Source organism: Piliocolobus tephrosceles, chromosome 16 (assembly GCF_002776525.5).
Source record: "Piliocolobus tephrosceles isolate RC106 chromosome 16, ASM277652v3, whole genome shotgun sequence".
Classification (NCBI taxonomy): Eukaryota; Metazoa; Chordata; class Mammalia; order Primates; family Cercopithecidae; genus Piliocolobus; species Piliocolobus tephrosceles.
The window spans coordinates 4,011,065-4,029,533 of NC_045449.1; the positions used below are offsets into that span (position 1 = coordinate 4,011,065).

Below are 18,469 nucleotides of genomic sequence, written 5' to 3' on the forward strand. Positions count from 1 at the left end.
CTCCTGACCTCAAGTAGTCCACCCGCCCCAGCCTCCCAAAGTGCGGGGATTGCAGGCGTGAGCCACCGCGTCCGGCCAGACCTGAGCTATCTTTTGTCCCTCTGCTCTGAAATCACAGAACTATCAGAATTTGAGTTGAAAAGAGTCTCACAGATCATCTAATCAAACTATTTATTCTTCAATTGTGTAACAAGAGAAAACTGGGTGCCAGAGAGGTCACTTTCCATGGAACCAGGTCCCAAGCCACAGTCTCTTGACTGCCAGCTAGAGAGCTCTGTCGACACCCTCACCCTCGCACTCACCCAATGACTTGCAATAATTTCTGCACAGTAGTTCATCAGCGTGCTGGCATTCAGCTCCTCCGCCGTCTGGTAGAAGCGAATACAGTTCCTGACATTCACTAGAGACATAACACCCTTCTCACACCTGTAAGAGAGCATTCGTGATGAGCAGTATTACTGGACAAATATATTCACAAATGAACAAACCAAAGCGATCATCTGTGTACTGGCTGGCTACGTCCTATTAATAACACTATGGGGTAAGGGTAAGCTAAGTAGTTATGAATAAATCACAGTTGGTCTCCCATATTTAAAAAGTACTAGAATTTCATTATAATATTTCATTGCTCAGTTCTGGTCAGAATCAAAGTAACCTGCAAATAAACTTAGTAAGCATAATACCCCAACTGCCTTAACAGTACACACACGACACTCGCTGATCACATAGACAGGTAACTGCCGAATCAAGCACAAAATGGATCAACCTCTTTCCTTCAAAGAAAATTTAATTGTATGGAACACTGCTTTAGTCCCCACTAGCACAGCTGTATTATGCGAACAGTGTGGCTTAGAAATAGTTTCAAATACGAGGCTCTATGCCTCAATAATTAACACCTCCTTAAAAGCTCTCCCTGCTGGGTGCAGTGGCTCACACCTGTAATCCCAGCACTTTGGGAGGCCGAGGTGGGCAGATCACCTGAGGTCAGGAGTTCGAGACCAGCCTGGCCAATGTAGAGGAACCCCGTCTCTACTAAAAACACAAAATTAGCCGGGCGTGGTGGTGCATGTCTATAATCCCAGTTACTTGGGAGGCTGAGGCAGGAGAATAGCTTGAACCCGGGAGGCGGAAGTTGCAGTGAGCTGAGATCGCGCCATTGCACTCCAGCCTGGGCAACAAGAGCAAAACTCTTGTCTCAAAAAAAGAAAGCTCTCCCATAATGTGTATGTGTATCGTATGTGAATTATAACTCAATATAGTTGTATTTTAAAAGCCCACCTAGGATCACCTGAGGTCAGGAGTTCGAGACCAGCCTGACCAACAAGGTGAAACCCTGTCTCTACTAAAAATACAAAAATTAGCTGGGTGTGCTGGCGGGCACCTGTAGTCCCAGCTACTTGGGAGGCTGAGACAGGAGAACTGCTTGAACCCAGGAGGCGGAGATTGCAGTGAGCCGAGATTGCGCCACTGCACTCCAGCCTGGGCGATGGAGCGAGACCCCCTAAAAAAAAAAAAAACAAAACCCACCTAAAATATCTATAATGTTTAGAAAAAAAATAGCCAAATCGACCAGGCATGGTGGCTCACGCCTATAATCCTAGCACTTTGAGAGACCGAGGCAAGCAGACTGCCTGAGCTCAGGAGTTCCAGATCAGCCTGGGCAACATGGCGAAACCCCATCTCTACTAAAAATACAAAAACAAATTAGCTGGGCGTGGTGACACGCACCTGTAGTCCTAGATACTTGGGAGGCTGAGACACAAGAATTGCTTGAACTCAGGAGGCAGAGGCTGCAGTGAGCTGAGACGGTGCCACTGCATTCAAGCCTGGGTGACAGAGCAAGACTTGTCTCAAAAAAAAAAAAAAAAATTAGAAAAAGTAGCCAAATCATAGTACATCCCCCACACCAAAAAAATCAGATTTCTACTATAACAACAAAACCACAGTACACCAAAATAGAGAAAAACTGGCTACAATGGATGTCCTCATAAAGCCAAGTAATAACAAAAACAAGACTCTTTCAGAATCATTAATAAGGAAACATGGCCAGGTGCAGAGGCTCACACCTGTAATCCCAGGACTCTGGGAGGCCAAGGCAGGAGGATTACTTGTGGCCATGAGTTCAAGACCAGCCTGGGCAACTAGCAAGATCCTGTCTCTACCAAAACAATTGCGATATTAGCCGGGCATGGTAGCGTGTCCCTGTAGTCCCAGCTCCTCAGGAGGCTGAAGTGAGAACCCAGGAGTTCAAGGCTACAGTGAGCCGTGATCACACCACTGTACACCTGCCTGGATGATAGACAGAGACCCTGCCTGAAAAAAAAAAAAGAACATCAACTACATCATAGAAGAGAGAGCTGAAGGCAGGCAAATAGGTCTCTGGTAGCAAAAGCAGGACCACATCATAGTCTGGAAGATGCCTCATTGGAAAGACCACACTTCCTCTATGCCGTAATTCCTGGAAGCCTTAGGGAGTCTCCCATGAAACCAGGTCTATGAGGAAAAGAAGGCCCAGGGCACAGTCCTTCACCTCCCCTGCCTCCACAGCTCCCTCCAAATCAGGTTCACCTCCAAGGGCAGCCACAGAGGACTAGTATGGTTTCACGAGATTTCCTGACATCTACCACTGTTTTCCCTGCCAGCAGCCTCCACCAAAACTCTTTCTAATCACAAAGGCAGAATGTGGTGGACAGAGCAAAATAAACAATAGGGTAAAAAAAGACCTGAGGGGAGACACATTGAACTTTAGGGGACAAATGACTTGAGCTCTCTGTGCCCCTGTCTCCTCCTCTGCAAAATAAAGATGTTACTCTACTTCAGATGTTTGAGGAATACTTGTGTGTGTGTCAAGATGGACGAGAACTGGTTACACTCAACACAGCTAGAGGTATGTAGTAAATACGCTCCCAAGTTTGAGGTCCCTCTCTTAGCCCTTCTCGTCTCTAAAGCCTGAAATTTCTTTACGAAGGAAAAAGCACAAAAGGAAATCACATAATTTTAATAGCCCACATTAGTGGATTTCAGTACTGTTAACCATAACTAGCTAGCAGGTAATTTCCAATCTAACAGATGAGCTTTAGGTAACGGATGTAGAAAAAGACCACGGGAATGGGTGATGGCGGAAGGAAGGCCATGAGAAAGACCTGGGCAGAATGCAGAACACGCTTTTTGTTGTTGTTGTTTTTGAGATGCAGTCGCGCTTTGTCGCCAGGCTGGAGTGCAGTGGCATGATCTCAGCTCACTGCAACCTCCGCCTCCTGGATTCAAGCGATTCTCCTGCCTCAGCCTCCCAAGCAGCTGGGATTACAAGCACGTGCCACCACACCCAGCAGATTTTTTTTTTTTTTTTTTTTTTTTTTTTTTTTTTTAGTAGAGACAGGGTTTCTCTATGTTAGCCAGGATGGTTTCAATCTCCTGACTTCGTGATCCATCCGCTTCGGCCTCCCAAAGTGCTGGGATTACAGACGTGAGCCACTGCACCCCATCTCAGAACACCCTTTCTTTTACTTTTTTTTTTTTTTTTTTAGAATACCCTTTCTAAATCTCATGAAGGAGAGGCTGGGAGCAAGAATACAATCTTGGAGTCATTTCTCTATTTAGCAGTAAATGCAAGCACCTGCTTTACACTAAGACCTGTCAAAGCTTTGGGGGTTTTTGTTGTTGCTGGTGTTTTCTGAGGCAGAAGTTTGCCCTATCGCCCAGGCTGGAGTGCAGTGGCGTGATCTTGGTTCACTGCAATCTCTGCCTCCTGGTTTCAAGCTATTCTCCCGCCTCAGCCTCCAGAGTAGCTTGGATTACAGGTGCCCACCACCACACCCGGCTAATTTTTGTATTTTTAGTAGGGACAGGGTTTCACCGTGGCCAGGCTGGGTGCTTTGTTTTTAATTAACATTACTGAGTTGGTGTAAGGAAGCATCTCTCCCAGGGCACTTTAAAAATCATGTTGTTACAATATCTAAGTAACTTACATTAATAAGTTATAATAATAAATAAGAATGTAAGTTACATACAACAGCATTATATTGACTTTTTTTTTGAGACGGAGTCTCACTCTGTAGTCCAGGCTGCTGTGCAGTGGCGCGATCTCGGCTCACTGCAAGCTCCGCCTCCCGGGTTTACGCCATTCTCCTGCCTCAGCCTCCGGAGTAGCTGGGACTACAGGCGCCCGCCACCACACCCGTCTAATTTTTTGTATTTTTACTAGAGACGGGGTTTCACCGTGTTAGCCAGGATGGTCTCGATCTCCTGACCTCGTGATCCGCCCGCCTCGGCCTCCCAAAGTGCTGGGATTACAGGCGTGAGCCACCACGCCCCGCCAACAGCATTATCTTTCTAAGCCTCAGTTTTCTGTACCATTGGTTTCTCCAAACCTGCAGCACACCACAGCAATGCCTGACAAAGTCACTCTAACCTCAGCCATGAAATCAGAGCATCCCAGGAGAAAAAAAAACCCTTTTCAGATAGCTTTCAGAAGCTTTTACCATTTTTACAACTAACATCAATCCGCCTTCCTAACATCCTAACACCAGGCAGCCTAATACACAGGACGATCTCAGGGAGTAAATGACGCACATTTGTAAAGCACTTTACAAAGCACTTTTACAGACAAATGCTGAGAACCTGAAAATTCCATGCGCCTCCTTTTTAACTGTCAAATGACATTGCGCCAAGGGACTCAAATATGTTTCATGAAGGCAGATCGTTTATTAAAGCTGGCAGACATTTCACTGTCACCAATTCTAGGATCTCCAGAGTGCCATTTGCCATTTCGATAGATTATAAATAGTAACTGACATGATTTACGCAACCAAAGAACATGTCATCTTATTTAGAAATTTAGATTCTTGCTTCCTATATTCTCTTTGAAAACAGCAAGACAGACTAACTTTCACCCGAAGGGAATTTTTTAATTATTATTTTTAACTTTAGAGTACAGAAAGGATACAGATATAGAAAAAAAATGAAACTTTTTTTTTTGAGACGGAGTTTCACTCTTGTTGCCCAGGCTGGAGTGCAGTGGTGCGATCCAGGCTCACCACAACCTCCGCCTCCTGGGTTCAAGCAATTCTCCTGCCTCAGCCTCCTGAGTAGCTGGGATTACAGGTACCCACCACAATGCCTGGCTAATGTTTTTGTAGTTTTAGTAGAGACAGGGTTTCACCATGTTGGCGACTTTTAAAGTATACAATCAAGCATATATTTAAACGTCCCACAAACTCCTGTCTAGTTTTCATATCACTCTTGAGTGGATGTGGGGAAAAGAAAAATTATTGAAAAGAAAAATGACAGAAGGAGAACAATGATTTAGTTACAAATGACTTTTTTCTTTATATCATTCTGTATTTTCCAAATATCATACACTGAACATGTATTATACTTTTGTAAGCAGAAAAAAATTAACTCTTTTTTTAGTATACATTAATTCTCTCTTTTAAAAAATTAGCTGGGCACGGTGGCTCATGCCTGTAATCCCAGCACTTTGGGAGGCTGAGGTGGGCAGATCACCTGAGGTCAGGAGTTTGAGGCCAGCCTGGCCAACATGGCAAAACCTCATCTCTACAAAAAATATAAAAATTAGCCGGGTGTGGTGGCAGACGCCTGTAACCCCAGCTACTCAGGAGGCTGAGGCAGGAGAATTGCTTGAATCGGGAGGTGGAGGATGCAGTGAGCCGAGATTGTGCCACTGCACTCCAGCCTGGGCGACAAGAGCGAAACTGCCTCAAAAAACAAACAATTAAAACAGCCTGGTGCAGTGGCTCATGTCTGTAATCCCAGCACTTTGGGAGACCGAGGCAGAAGGATCACTTGAGGTTAGGAGTTCAACTGGCCAACATGGTGACACCTTGTCTCTGATAAAAACACAAAATTAGCTGGGTGTGGCGGCACATGCCTGTAATCCCAGCTACTTGGGAGGCTGAGGCAGGACAATCACTTGAACCTGGAGGCGGAAGTTGCAACAAGCCGAGACTGCACCACTGCACTCCAGCGTAGGTGGCAGTGAGACTCTGCCTAAAAAACAAAACAAAACAAACAAAAAATTAAGAGTATTTTCTTCAGTGTGCCCTCTGTGGTTAAAAAAAAAAGAAAGAAAGAAAAGAAAAAGAAGTATTTTCCTGATTAATTCTTACTATAAAGACTTTCATCAAATTAGTGCCAGCATTCCCAAACCACCGAGATCCCCACATTACAAAAAGAGCAACGCCTGCTTCACACCGAGCCGCACCTGTCACCCGTCACCTTCACCAGCACCCTTGACCCTTTCATTCACTATCCCAAGCATGTAATTCCTTCCAAGGACAGCAGGGGGCACTCTGTGACCCTTTAAAAGCCAACACTTGACTCCACTCCTGGTGTCTTCCACTCCAGCTCTTAAGAAAGCCATGACAGATAATAACTCAATACTCACATCCAACAATACAAAATTAAGCATCTGGTAATGTTGACAGTTATGAAGCCTACTCAGTCAATAAACAACAAACCGTTTAATTAAAGAATCCATTACACAGATTACAATTATCTAAACTACTCCAACCCCAGGACATTTTATCAAAGCAATTTAATTTACATAAGCAAGTTTGACAAGGTCAACAGGAGAAAGTTCAGGAAGTCTGGAAAAAACATAAAGACATAAATCATACTCAATCTAATTAAAATCCGTCTCATTTCACTCTCACCAAGACTCCTCACCCAAACAAATTAACAAACAAATGAAAGAGTTAAGTGAATGGCCTCAGTAACAAATCAGCTCTGCTCATAACCTCATGCTCTATGCGCCTATAGACTGTGGACCTGCTTTTGTGTTTTAATTATAGGATTTAGATATGAAAATGCACTCAAACCCACATCAGTAACAGACAGGAGTAAGCCGTCCACTGATTTCATGTGGGGCACAGTGAGCCCTCCCGGGAAAACACCAGCCCATGATGAAAACGGCACGCAGCTCTAGGCAGCAGTCTCTCTGGGGAAAACACAGCCACAGGTGGAGTGCCTCCTGATGACTGAAACCATCCCTTCGCTCACCCAGGAGAAAAGCCAGTCCTTTACGCCCCCAAGGGAATACAAAAGATCACTAAATGCTGTAAAAAGACACTCCATTGCCCGGGCGCGGTGGCTCACGCCTGTAATCCCAGCACTTTGGGAGGCCGAGGCGGGTGGATCACGAGGTCAGGAGATTGAGACCATCCTGGCTAACACGGTGAAACCCTGTCTCTACTGAAAATCAAAAAAAAAAAAAAAATTAGCCGGGCGAGGTGGCAGGCGCCTGTAGTCCCAGCTACTCGTGAGGCTGGGGCAGGAGAATGGCGTGAACCCGGGAGGCGGAGCTTGCAGTGAGCCAAGACCGCGCCACTGTACTCCAGCCTGGGCGACAAAGCGAGACTGCATCTCAAAAAAAAAAAAAAAAAAAAAGATACTCCATCACCAGGCTGATTACCATGATTACCAAGAGCCACAGCTCCAAGAGACAGATGCTCCCGGACTTCTTGTCTGACATTATTTAGTGAACGTTTTGTTTTCTGTTGTTCTAAAATGCCAACTTGGGAGAGCAACAGAGAAAATGCAATATAAAAACACAGCATGCTATCTCCTTGACAACCTAAAATGCAGTCACTTAAATGAAGTGAGATCTCTGGAACACTGGCTATGACACTTATTTGGACAATATTTTCACATATTCATTTAGGCACTCATTGTTTCCAACAAAGAGATTATGACTAAGGATTTCATTCAACTCGATGTAGCAGAAAATAGGGTAAAATGTCAAGGGAAACAGAAAGGGAAGGAAAGCTGAAAGTTTGGACAATGGATTATATTATTTCATATGTAATTTTTCAGTTTATACAATTATGTAATTTCAGGTAACAGACCAGTGAAAGAAAAGAGAAGAGCAAAAGCTTTAGCAAAATTTAGCTACAAGATAACACAAAGCAAGGGAGGTAACAAAGTCTCTCCCCACCATCGCCTTTAAAGGAACACCTTGCGTTTATTTACATTAGCAGAAGCTGTTTTCCCAGAGCTCAGCATAATTAAAGCTCAGCCACCACCATCTGAGGTGCTTGAATATATCTGCTGTGACTTGCCTCTCCCTGAGGAGCTGTAGCTGAAACCGATTTGCTAGTTTCATCAATTCAGTCAGGAACACATCATCCTCTCTGAACTCCAACTCATCTGTATAGATCCAGCGAAGCATTGTCATCGTCACCTCAGGGTTAGCATCTGGTTGAAGAAAAAAAGTAGAGCGAACAACTGAGAAAGCATAGAATGACACGCTTAGACTTTCTCGAGGGATCCCTAAAATTTGAGGCTAATAAAGTAAATGACAGTACACCCAACTTAAAGGAATATTACACAGCCATTAAAAATGGTGACTCGGCTGGGTACAGTGGCTCACGTCTACAATCCCAGCACTTTGGGAGGCAGAGATGGATGGATCACCTGAGGTCAAGAGTTGGAGACCAGCCTGACCAACATGCTGAAACCCCGTCTCTACTAAAAACACACAAAAAATTAGCCAGGCGTGGTGGTGCACACCTGTAATCCCAGCTACTCAGGAGGCTGAGGCAGGAGAACTGCCTGAACCTGGGAGGCAGAGGTTGCAGTGAGCAGAGATCGAGCCACTGCACTCCAGCCTGGGTGAAGAGGGAGACTCCGTCTCAAAATAAATAAATCAATAAATCAATAAAATGGTGACTCAGCAGTCTGGGCAGCATCTGATTCTAAAGTTTTGCAGTGGGCAGAGAGTCGGGAAATGAACCTACGAAAGATACACGGAGTAAATTGGGGGAAATACTTGAAACATATGGCAAAGATTTAATCTTTTTTTTTTCTTTTGAGACAGGGTCTCACGATGTCACCCAGGCTGGCATGCAGTGGCACAATCACGCCTCACTGAGGCCTCCAACTCCCTGGGCTCAAGTGATCCTTCCACCTCAGCCTCCTGAGTAGCTGGGACCGCAGGTGCGTGCTGGCATACCAGGTTAATTTTTGTATTTTTTGTAGAGACAGGGTTTCGCCATGTTGCTCAGGCTGGTCTCAAAATCCTGGGCTCGGCCGGGCGCGGTGGCTCAAGCCTGTAATCCCAGCACTTTGGGAGGCCAAGACGGGTGGATCACAAGGTCAGGAGATCGAGACCATCCGGGCTAACATGGTGAAACCCCGTCTCTACTAAAAAAAATACAAAAAACTAGCTGGGCGAGGTGGCGGGCGCCTGTAGTCCCAGCTACTCGGGAGGCTGAGGCAGGAGAATGGCGTGAACCCGGGAGGCGGAGCTTGCAGTGAGCTGAGATCCGGCCACTGCACTCCAGCCTGGGCGACAGAGCCAGACTCCGTCTCAAAAAAAAAAAAAAAAAATCCTGGGCTCAAACAATCCACCTGCCTCAGCCTCCTAAAGCGTTGGGATTATAGGCGTGAGCCGCTTCACCCAGCCTGAGTTAACATTCTTCAGAATAAAAAGACCTTACTAATCAAAATACAAAGATGGACACCCAGTGGAAAAATGGGCAATGGATACAAATAGGTAATTCACAAAGATAAATAAATAATGGCCAACAAAACTTACCGATAACCAAATACGAACTGAAACCAGAGTATTCTTTTTATCTCAGAGACTAGCAAAGATTTTTTAAAGAACATAACCTTTCACACAGCAACTACATATGTAGATATTATCTGAAGAAAATAACTGGACAAATACAGAAAAATGTACCAAGATGCTCAGCACAATATTATTAATGAAAAACTAGAACAAAAATCTTAAGAGTCCAACAACGGAGAACTAATTAAATAAATTACAATGTACATACACACTGAAAAAATGCAATTAAAACTAGATAGATATATACTCAACATAAGATATTTACTACATAGGCTTTTTGAAAAGTAAGCTAAAAATACTTGTATAAGATCTCATTGGCTGGGTGCAGTGGCTCATGCCTGTAATCTCAATGCTTTGGGAGGCCAAGGTGGGCGGATGGCTGGAGCCCAGGAATTCAACACCAGTGCGGGCAACATGGTGAAACCCTGTCTTTACAAAAAATACAAAAATTACATCAAAATCTCAGAAATCACCACTAAAGAACTTAGCCATGTAACCAAACACCACCTGTTCCCCAAAAACTACAGAAATAAGAAAAAATTAAACAAAATAAAACCAAAAAATATAAAAATTAGCTAGGCACATGCCATTAGTGGTGGCATGTGTCTGTAGTCCCAGCTGCTCAGGGGGCCAATGTGGGAAGAGAAATTGAGCCCGGGAGGATGAGGCAGTACTGAGCCGTGATTGCACCACTGCACTTCAGCATGGGTGACAGAGCAAGACCCTGTCAAAAAAAAAAATGAGGCCGGGCGCGGTGGCTCAAGCCTGTAATCCCAGCACTTTGGGAGGCCGAGACGGGTGGATCACGAGGTCAGGAGATCGAGACCATCCTGGCTAACACAGTGAAACCCCGTCTCTACCAAAAAAAATACAAAAAGCTAGCTGGGCGAGGTGGCGGGCGCCTGTAGTCCCAGCTACTCGGGAGGCTGAGGCAGGAGAATGGCGTAAACCCGGGAGGCGGAGCTTGCAGTGAGCTGAGATCCGGCCACTGCACTCCAGCCCGGGCAACAGAGCGAGACTCCGTCTCAAAAAAAAAAAAAAAAAAAAAATGAGAGAAAAAAAAGAAAAAGAAAAAAAAACAGGTCTTGCTTTTTGTTAGATATACTTGTGTGTGTATGCATGCATACATATATATATAGAATACCTGCACACACTACATACATGAAGAGCATGAAGAGGCAGATACATTTTTCTGTGTTTGTCTCTCAAGAGATTGGAAGGATATAGACTAAAATATCAACGCAGGTGGAATTTATAACTAATTTTTCCTTTAGCTTAATTTTACTTTTAGCTTTATTTTTATTTAAAGAACACGCATTACTTGTGCAATCTTTTTAAGTTAAAATAAAGACTGTACAGCAACTTGGGGAAATGCTTGGGATGAGAATCACGGTATAAAATATATAAACTATTATTTCAACCAGAGTTAACTCTTGATTAGTCAGAAGAAGAAGAGTGACAGTCAGAGGAATACTTAAAATCATGGTCAACACAAGTAATTCTCACGTTGTGGTCCTGGGCTAGGAGACTCAGCCTCATCTGAGAACTGATTAGAAATCTGACTCTCAGTCCTACCCCAGACCTGCTGAATGAGAAACCACAGATGCGGCTCAGCATGTGTTCTAACAAGTCCTCCACGTGATTCTGATGCTAACTAAGGTTTCAGAAACCGTACTCGATTCTTGATTACCTAGGAAAGGTGCAACAAGGACCAGGAATGCCTTATTAACTTCGTAATTAGGAGATGGCTCATTAGCTCTGATTAATCTCCCTTCCAACTAGAGTGCAGAGGAGGAGTTTGAAGGGGGCAATGTCAAGTGAGTGGACCTGAAGACCCCGACTTACCTGCAACCAGGTTAATTCACCATCATCTCCTAAAACAACCAGATATTAAAAGTAAAAAAAAAGAAAAAAAAAAAGAAATAGTGAAATACACTAAAATGAGAATATTGTAGTCACTATGTTAAGGTTTTTCTTTTTTCTCTCACTGAATAATGTAGTAATAGCACCTTTTTTTTTTTTTTTCCTTTGAGACAGAGTTTCGCTCTTGTCGCCCAGGCTGGAGTGCAATGGCACGACCTGGGCTCACTGCAACCTCTGCCTCCCGGGTTCAAGAGATTCTCCTGCCTCAAACTACCGACGCAGCTGGGATTACATGCGCCGGCCGCCATGCCCAGCTAATTTTTTTGTATTTTTAGTAGAGATGGGGTTTCACCATGTTAGCCAGACTGGTCTTGAACTCCTGACCTCAGGTGATCCACCTGCCTCGGCCTCCCCAAGTGCTAGGATTACAGGCATGAGCCACCATGCCCGGCCAGTAATAGCACTTTTAAAATGTTTTAAAAGAGAAAACATTTTAACATCAGACAGAAAGCTAATTAGATTTATTTAAACAACTAACTTAGGAGGTACTTCAGCTAAGCTGTCTAAGGTCTCCATCGCAGATCTTGGAAGTAGGCTGAATTTCTAAGCAGGCTTTGTAAATTGGGTTCAATACCTCAGTAATCATCTTACCGAAAAAAAAAAAAAAGTAGGCCATGTGATTTGTCCAGAGCAACAAAAAATGCCAAAACACATCCTACTACTCTCACACGGCCTGATCTTGAAGATGGCTCGTTCCTAACTGCTGAGAGAATCCCCAGTACCACCGCCCTCAAACACCTTCCCTGCAGTAGCAGTTTCTTCAATAGTATTTAAAAATTTGCCTGGTTAAACTTGACCTGTACAAGTAATAAACCAAAACCTAGATTATTTTAAAAAAAATGATTTTAACTACTTTCAGTAGGGATTTCTTGGGAGGGCTTGATATTTCAAACAAAATGAGGTTCAAGTGATTTACGAGCTTTCCCACTCCTGCTGTGACTCTTCCCCTCATCTACAAAATACATTGAGGATAAATTCACTCTGTGACTCAGATGAAGCAGCCAGTGGTGTAAGGGTAGGCAGAGAACAATGAACAGGAAGGACGGTGTGTGCTGCAACTGTGTATTTTTGGGTAAATCATCCAGCCTGTCTGCTTCCAATCTACTTAAGCAAGTGGCTGTAAAAGTGAGATGACTGCATACAACAGGAGTTCTCTCTAAAAGGAGTAGACTCAGAAGAGAAAGCAGCTGGCCCCCGAGGCCTGCGTGATGGAGGTAATCATCCCCTCAGAAGGCCTGGCACACAAGCCAGAAAAATCTCTGACTTAAAGGATGAAAGGTAAAATAACACTCGGACTTCTGACTTTGTTTCACTGCAGTCCAGGATGCATGTACATACACTTTGGAGACCTTAGGATTTTCTAGGTGGCCTAGTTTTTTGTTTTGGTTTGAATTTTATTTTATTTTATTTTTTTTATTTTTTATTTTTTTTGAGGCGGAGTCTCGCTCTGTCGCCCAGGCTGGAGTGCAGTGGCTGGATCTCAGCTCACTGCAAGCTCCGCCTCTCGGGTTCAGGCCATTCTCCGGCCTCAGCCTCCCGAGTAGCTGGGACTACAGGCGCCCGCCACCTCGCCCGGCGAGTTTTTTTTGTATTTTTAGTAGAGACGGGGTTTCACTGTGTTAGCCAGGATGGTTTCGATCTCCTGACCTCGTGATCCGCCCATCTCGGCCTCCCAAAGTGCTTGGGATTACAGGCTTGAGCCACTGCGCCCGGCCGCTTGGTTTGAATTTTAAATAAATGTTTTGCAAGACATCTGAAAAGGATGGGAACAAACCGATCTGTATGCAGTTAACCTTTAAATGAAACATACTGAGTAAACTGACTTTGTTTTTTACTTAATTCATTTAGGGACAGAGCCACTGTTGCCCGGGCTGGAGTACAATGGTGCAATCATAGCTCACTATAGCCTCAACCTCCCAGGCTCAATCGATTCTCCCACCTGAGCCTGCCGAGTAAATCGGACTATAGACACATACCACTGTGCCTGGCTAATTTTTGCATTTTTAGTAGAGACAGAGTTTCGTCATGTTGCCCAGGCTGGTCTTGAACTCTTGGCCTTAAGCAATCCTCCTGCCTTGGCCTCCCAAAGTGCTGGGATCACAGGCATAAACCACAGCACCTGGCTGACTTTGTTTTTATAATCTTCTATTTTTAATCTGTGAAAAGCTGAGAAAGGTGTTTTGAATCTCCTATTATGACTCTGGTTTAATTAAATTCTCTGAGTTTCCAACTGTTTTTTCTTTTCTTTTTATTTGGGTCAGAGTCTCACTCTGTTACCCAGGCTGGAGTGCAGTGGCGCATTCTTGGCTCACTGCAACCTCCACATCCCAATTCAAGCGATTCTCCTGCCTCAGACTCCCAAGTAGCTGAGACTACAGGAGTGTGTCACCACACCCAGCTAATTTTTGTATGTTTGCAGAGATGAGGTTTTGCCATGTTAGCAAGGCTGGTCTCAAACTCCTCACCTTAGGTGGTCGGCCCACTGTGGCCTCCCAAAGTGCTGGGATTACAGGTGTGAGCCACCATGCTCAGCCCTACTTTTTTTTTTAATCTACTTCACATAAAAGTCTTTGCTTCCTCTACTCCAGACGATGCCACCGAGGCGGAGGCAGCGGCGGCGGCGGCGCACTCTGTAGGACTGAAGCCGCTACTGGCTGCCACGGGCCAGCGGCTTGATGATTTGGGCAGCCGCCCCCGGCTCGCAGCCGGGGGTGGCCATGCGCGAGGCGGGGCGGCGCAGCCGCCTGGCCGGGCTGGGGCCGCCTCCCTCCCGGAGGCCCCGCGGTCCCTGGAGCTGCAGCTGACGGCCGCGGGGCCCAGCGTGAGCCTCTACCTGAGTGAGGACGAGGTGCGCCGGCTGACCGGTCTTGATGCAGAACTTTATTATGTGAGAAATGACCTTACTAGTCATTACGCTCTATCCTTTAATCTGTTAGTACCCAGTAAGACAAACGTCCTGCACTTCACCTGGCATGCGAAGTCCAAGGCTGAATATAAGCTGGGATTCCAAGCGGACAATGTGTTGGCAATGGACATGCCCCAGGTCAACATTTCCGTTCCCGGGGAAGTTCCACGCATTTTATCAGTGTTTTGGGTAGAGCTTTCCTGTACTGGCAAAGTAGATTCTGAAGTTATGATACTAATGCAACTCAACTTGACTAAATTCTTCAAAGAATTTTACCATCTTAAGTTTTAAACCAAGGAAAATGTGCACCAAAAATGGTCCTGTACATGCAGTTACAACCACTTCTACACGTGTGTTTTATATTAGGGTAGGGGTTTGTTGTGCAGTAATATTTCTCGTAGCAATAATATTAGCTGTTTTGCACCTTCATAGTATGAAAAGGGTTGAACTGGGTAACAGCATTAATGCCAGCAGTAGTTTCCAAGGGCTGTCTCAGCCATCCACCCAGACGACCCAGTATCTGAGGGCTGACACACCCAACAACGCGACTCCTATCACCAGCTCCACAGGTTATCCTACCTTGCGGACAGAGAAGAACGACTTGAGAAGTGTCACTCTTTTGGAGGCCAAAGCCAAGGTGAAGGATATAGCAATATCCAGGGAGAGAGGGGATAGCTCTAAAAGATGTACTCCAAGAAGGTACTTTTGGGCCTATTTTCCATGGGATTTTAATAGATGGAAAAGATCCAAATAAAGAAAAACAAGCATTTCTCACAGCAGTTAAAGATCAAGCTTCTGAAATTCAGGTGACAGTGATGCTCACTGAAAGTGATAAGCTGAGAGGTCTTCATCACAGGAATCTTCTTCCTATTACTCATGTGTGTATAGGAAAAGGAGAAAAGCCCATGGTGATACTGCCTTACATGAATTGGGGGAATCTTAACTTGTTTTTACGCTGGTGCAAGTTAGTAGAGGCCAATAAGCCACAGGCAATTTCTCAAGAAGACCTGGTACACATGGCTATTCAGATTGCCTGTGGAAAGAGCTGCCTGGCCAGAAGAGAAGTCATCCACAAAGACCTGGCTGCTAGGAACTGTGTCACTGATGACACACTTCAAGTTAAGATCACAGACAATGCCCTCTCCAGAGACTGGTTCTCCATGGACTATCACTGTTTCGGGCGACAATGAAAACAGGCCAGTTCGTTGGATGGCTCTTGAAAGTCAGGTTAATAATGAGCTGTCTAGCACTAGTGATGTGTGGGCCTTTGCAGTGATGCTGTGGGAACTCATGACTCTGGGCCAGATGGCCTACGTGGACACTGACCCCTTCAAGATGGCCGCATACCTGAAAGATGGTTACCGAATAACCCAGCCAATCAACTGTCCTGACGAACCATTGGCTGTGATGGCCTGTTGCTGGGCCTTAGATCTGGGGGACAGGCCCAAGTTTCAGCAGCTGGTACAGTGTCTCACAGAGTTTCATGCCGCCCGGGGGGCCTAGGTCTGACTCTTCTCTCGCACCCACAGCATCAGGAGGAAGCTGCCTGTTGGGGCTCACTTGAGGCCTGTCATGGCTGCTTCGTATCTAACACAACGCCAACAGCAGTACGTTTGTCTTCCAGAACACTGTGCCTTAGGAATGCTGTAGAATCTGAGCTTTTTACGACAGACTTAATAATGTGGCATATTTTCTAGATATCACTTTTATTAGGTTGAAGTGAAAGGGTTTTTGTGAATTTTTTGGCCAAAATTTTTTAAAACATAGTTACCTTGGACTAGGGGTACACTGTTACAAAATAAATAAACAGTTTTTTAAATTGTTCAGACACAGATATTTGGAATTAGCTATCTTAGTGCCAACTGCTTTTTTTTTTTTTTTTTTTTTTTTTTACTTTATCAAGGTGATGTGACTCACCTTTAAAGTTTTTTTAATGTTATTTTTTATCACTACACTTGAAATGGCTTGTCTTCGAGATACAATACTTTTCTTAGGAAAGGAAAAGCAGCATAAAAAAGATACCTGGTTTGCCTTATACAAGAAAAGGCAGTATGAGAGGAAGAAAACTTAAAGAAAAGCTAGAGGAAAAAAAATTTTTTTAAATACTTACTAGAAACAAACTGCCCTTGCATGGAAAACTGTTTACTTTTTTAGTGAAAAGGAATTCTGCTTTTGTATTTTTGGGAAAGCAGGAACTGAGTTCATTGCATCTTTAATTTGGCAGAAACTAGCTTTTCTGTGAACCAGAAGTGGTATGGGGCAGATCTGTAGTAAACAAAGGTGATTTTATTTATTTTTACTCTCTGGAAAAGGAGATAATACAATTCCAGAAAGTGGACTCATATTTCTAAGGTTAAGATTCCCTTTTATTGGACCTAGAATAGTGCTATGCACAGAGTGGGTGCTTGACTTGTCATTTTTTTTTTTTAAATTAAAGTAAACTGGTAAATTTTGTACTTATCTTCAAGGCTGGCTTAAGTATAAAATTGTTTTTTAAAACACTTGAAAAGTTAAAGGATTTGTTTTATACTTTTAAAAAAGGTTTTGCTTCATAAAATTAAAAAATCTTGGTAGACTGTATTATTTGTATCAATAAATAGCATCTTTAGTCAGTTTAAGGATGTATCCTTAAATATAACCTCCTGGAAATAAAATTAAACCTCAAACCATATTTCTAAATAATCTCTGGGTCAAAATGAAATAAAAGGACAGAGGTTCTAGTTCTGTTATGGCAGTGGAACAACCCATCCCATTTTAACTGATGATAGCTAAAAACTCTGGACAGAGTACAACGACCTAAAGATTTGGAAAAGTCAACAAAAGCAGGTGAACTGAGAGGAAGGCGAAACTTGAAGCAGCAACTGCACTGGATGAGTTTCCCTGTTTTGTTTCTCTCGTACGGCTTTGGGGTGTGTGTGTGTGTGTGTGTGTGTGTGTATATTTTGAGACAGGGTCTCACTCTTGTCCTGTCACCCAAGCTGGAGTGCAGTGGGCTGATCTCAGTTCACTGCAGCCTCTGCCTTGCAGGCTCAAGTGATCCTCTGCCTCAGCCTTCTAAGTAACTGGAACCACGGGTGCGTGCCACCACACCTGGTTAATTTTTTTGCATGTTTGGAAGAGATGGGGTTTTGCCATGTTGCCCAGGCTGGTCTCAAACTCCTCAGCTCAAGGGATCCGCTTGCCTCAGCCTCCCAAAGTGTGGGATTACAGCCGTGAGCCACTACACTTGGCAAAAATTATTTTAAAATGATAAAAGCAATAATTCATTAGGAAGTCATAATTATAAATGTAAATGTACATAATAGAGGCTAAAAAATATATGCAGAAAAACTGACAAAAATTAAAAGGAGAACTAGACAATTCTAAAATTATAGAAGATATTAACGCTCTCCTTTAAGGAATTGATAGAACTAGGCTATGCATAGTGGATATTGCCTGTAAATCCAGAGCTTTGGGAGGCCGAGGTGGGAAGATAATTTGAGGCTAAGAGTTCGAGACCAGCCAGGGCAACACAGTGAGACCCTGTCTCTACAAAAAAATTTCTTTTACATTAGCCGAGTGTGGTGGCATGCACTTATAGTCCCAGCTACTATAAAATTCATAGGACGCAGCTAGAGAAGTGCTTAGAAGGAAATTCAAAGCTTTAAGTACTTGTATTAGAAAAGAAGATCTAAAGTAAATTATCTCAGGTTCCACAACTTTGAGAAACTAGGGAGAAAAAAGGAGAATGGGAGAGCAAAGTAATCCAAAGAAAGAAAAAAAGGATAGAAATCAATAAAATATAGCTGGGCACGGTGGCGCATGCCTGCAATCCCAGCTACTCAGGAGGCTGAGGCTTGAGAGTTGCTTGAACCCAGAAGGCAGAGGTTGCAGTGAGCTGAGATCTCGCCACTGCACTCCAGCTTGGGCGACACAGCGACACTCTGTCTCAAAAAAATAAAGAAATCAATAAAATAGAAAACAACCAATAGAGAAAATTAACAAAGCCAAAAGCTCATTCTTTGAGAAGATAATAAAAATGCCAAACTTCTAATTAGACTGATCAAGAA

The 18,469-nt window shown here is 43.9% G+C and overlaps 1 protein-coding gene and 1 pseudogene across 4 annotated transcripts in view; one reads left to right on the plus strand and one right to left on the minus strand.

Moving 5' to 3' along the window:
• Positions 1-18,469, minus strand: part of ANKFY1 (ankyrin repeat and FYVE domain containing 1) — a 102,293-nt gene that overhangs the window by 48,177 nt on the left and 35,647 nt on the right. For 3 of the 4 annotated variants that reach the window (XR_002724901.1, XM_023184509.2, XM_023184508.2), the window contains exons 4-5: positions 8,079-8,214; positions 303-426 (exon numbers count right to left, since the gene is read on the minus strand). Coding sequence is in view for 3 of the 4 variants with exons in the window: in XM_023184509.2 (XP_023040277.1) it covers positions 303-426; positions 8,079-8,214 (260 nt within the window). In the remaining variant the exon portion in view is untranslated. Of the gene's footprint in view, positions 1-302; positions 427-8,078; positions 8,215-11,437; positions 11,467-18,469 lie in introns of all 4 variants that reach the window. The other variant, XM_023184510.1, reaches the window with a different exon arrangement.
• LOC111521247 lies at positions 11,403-16,126 on the plus strand (annotated as a pseudogene).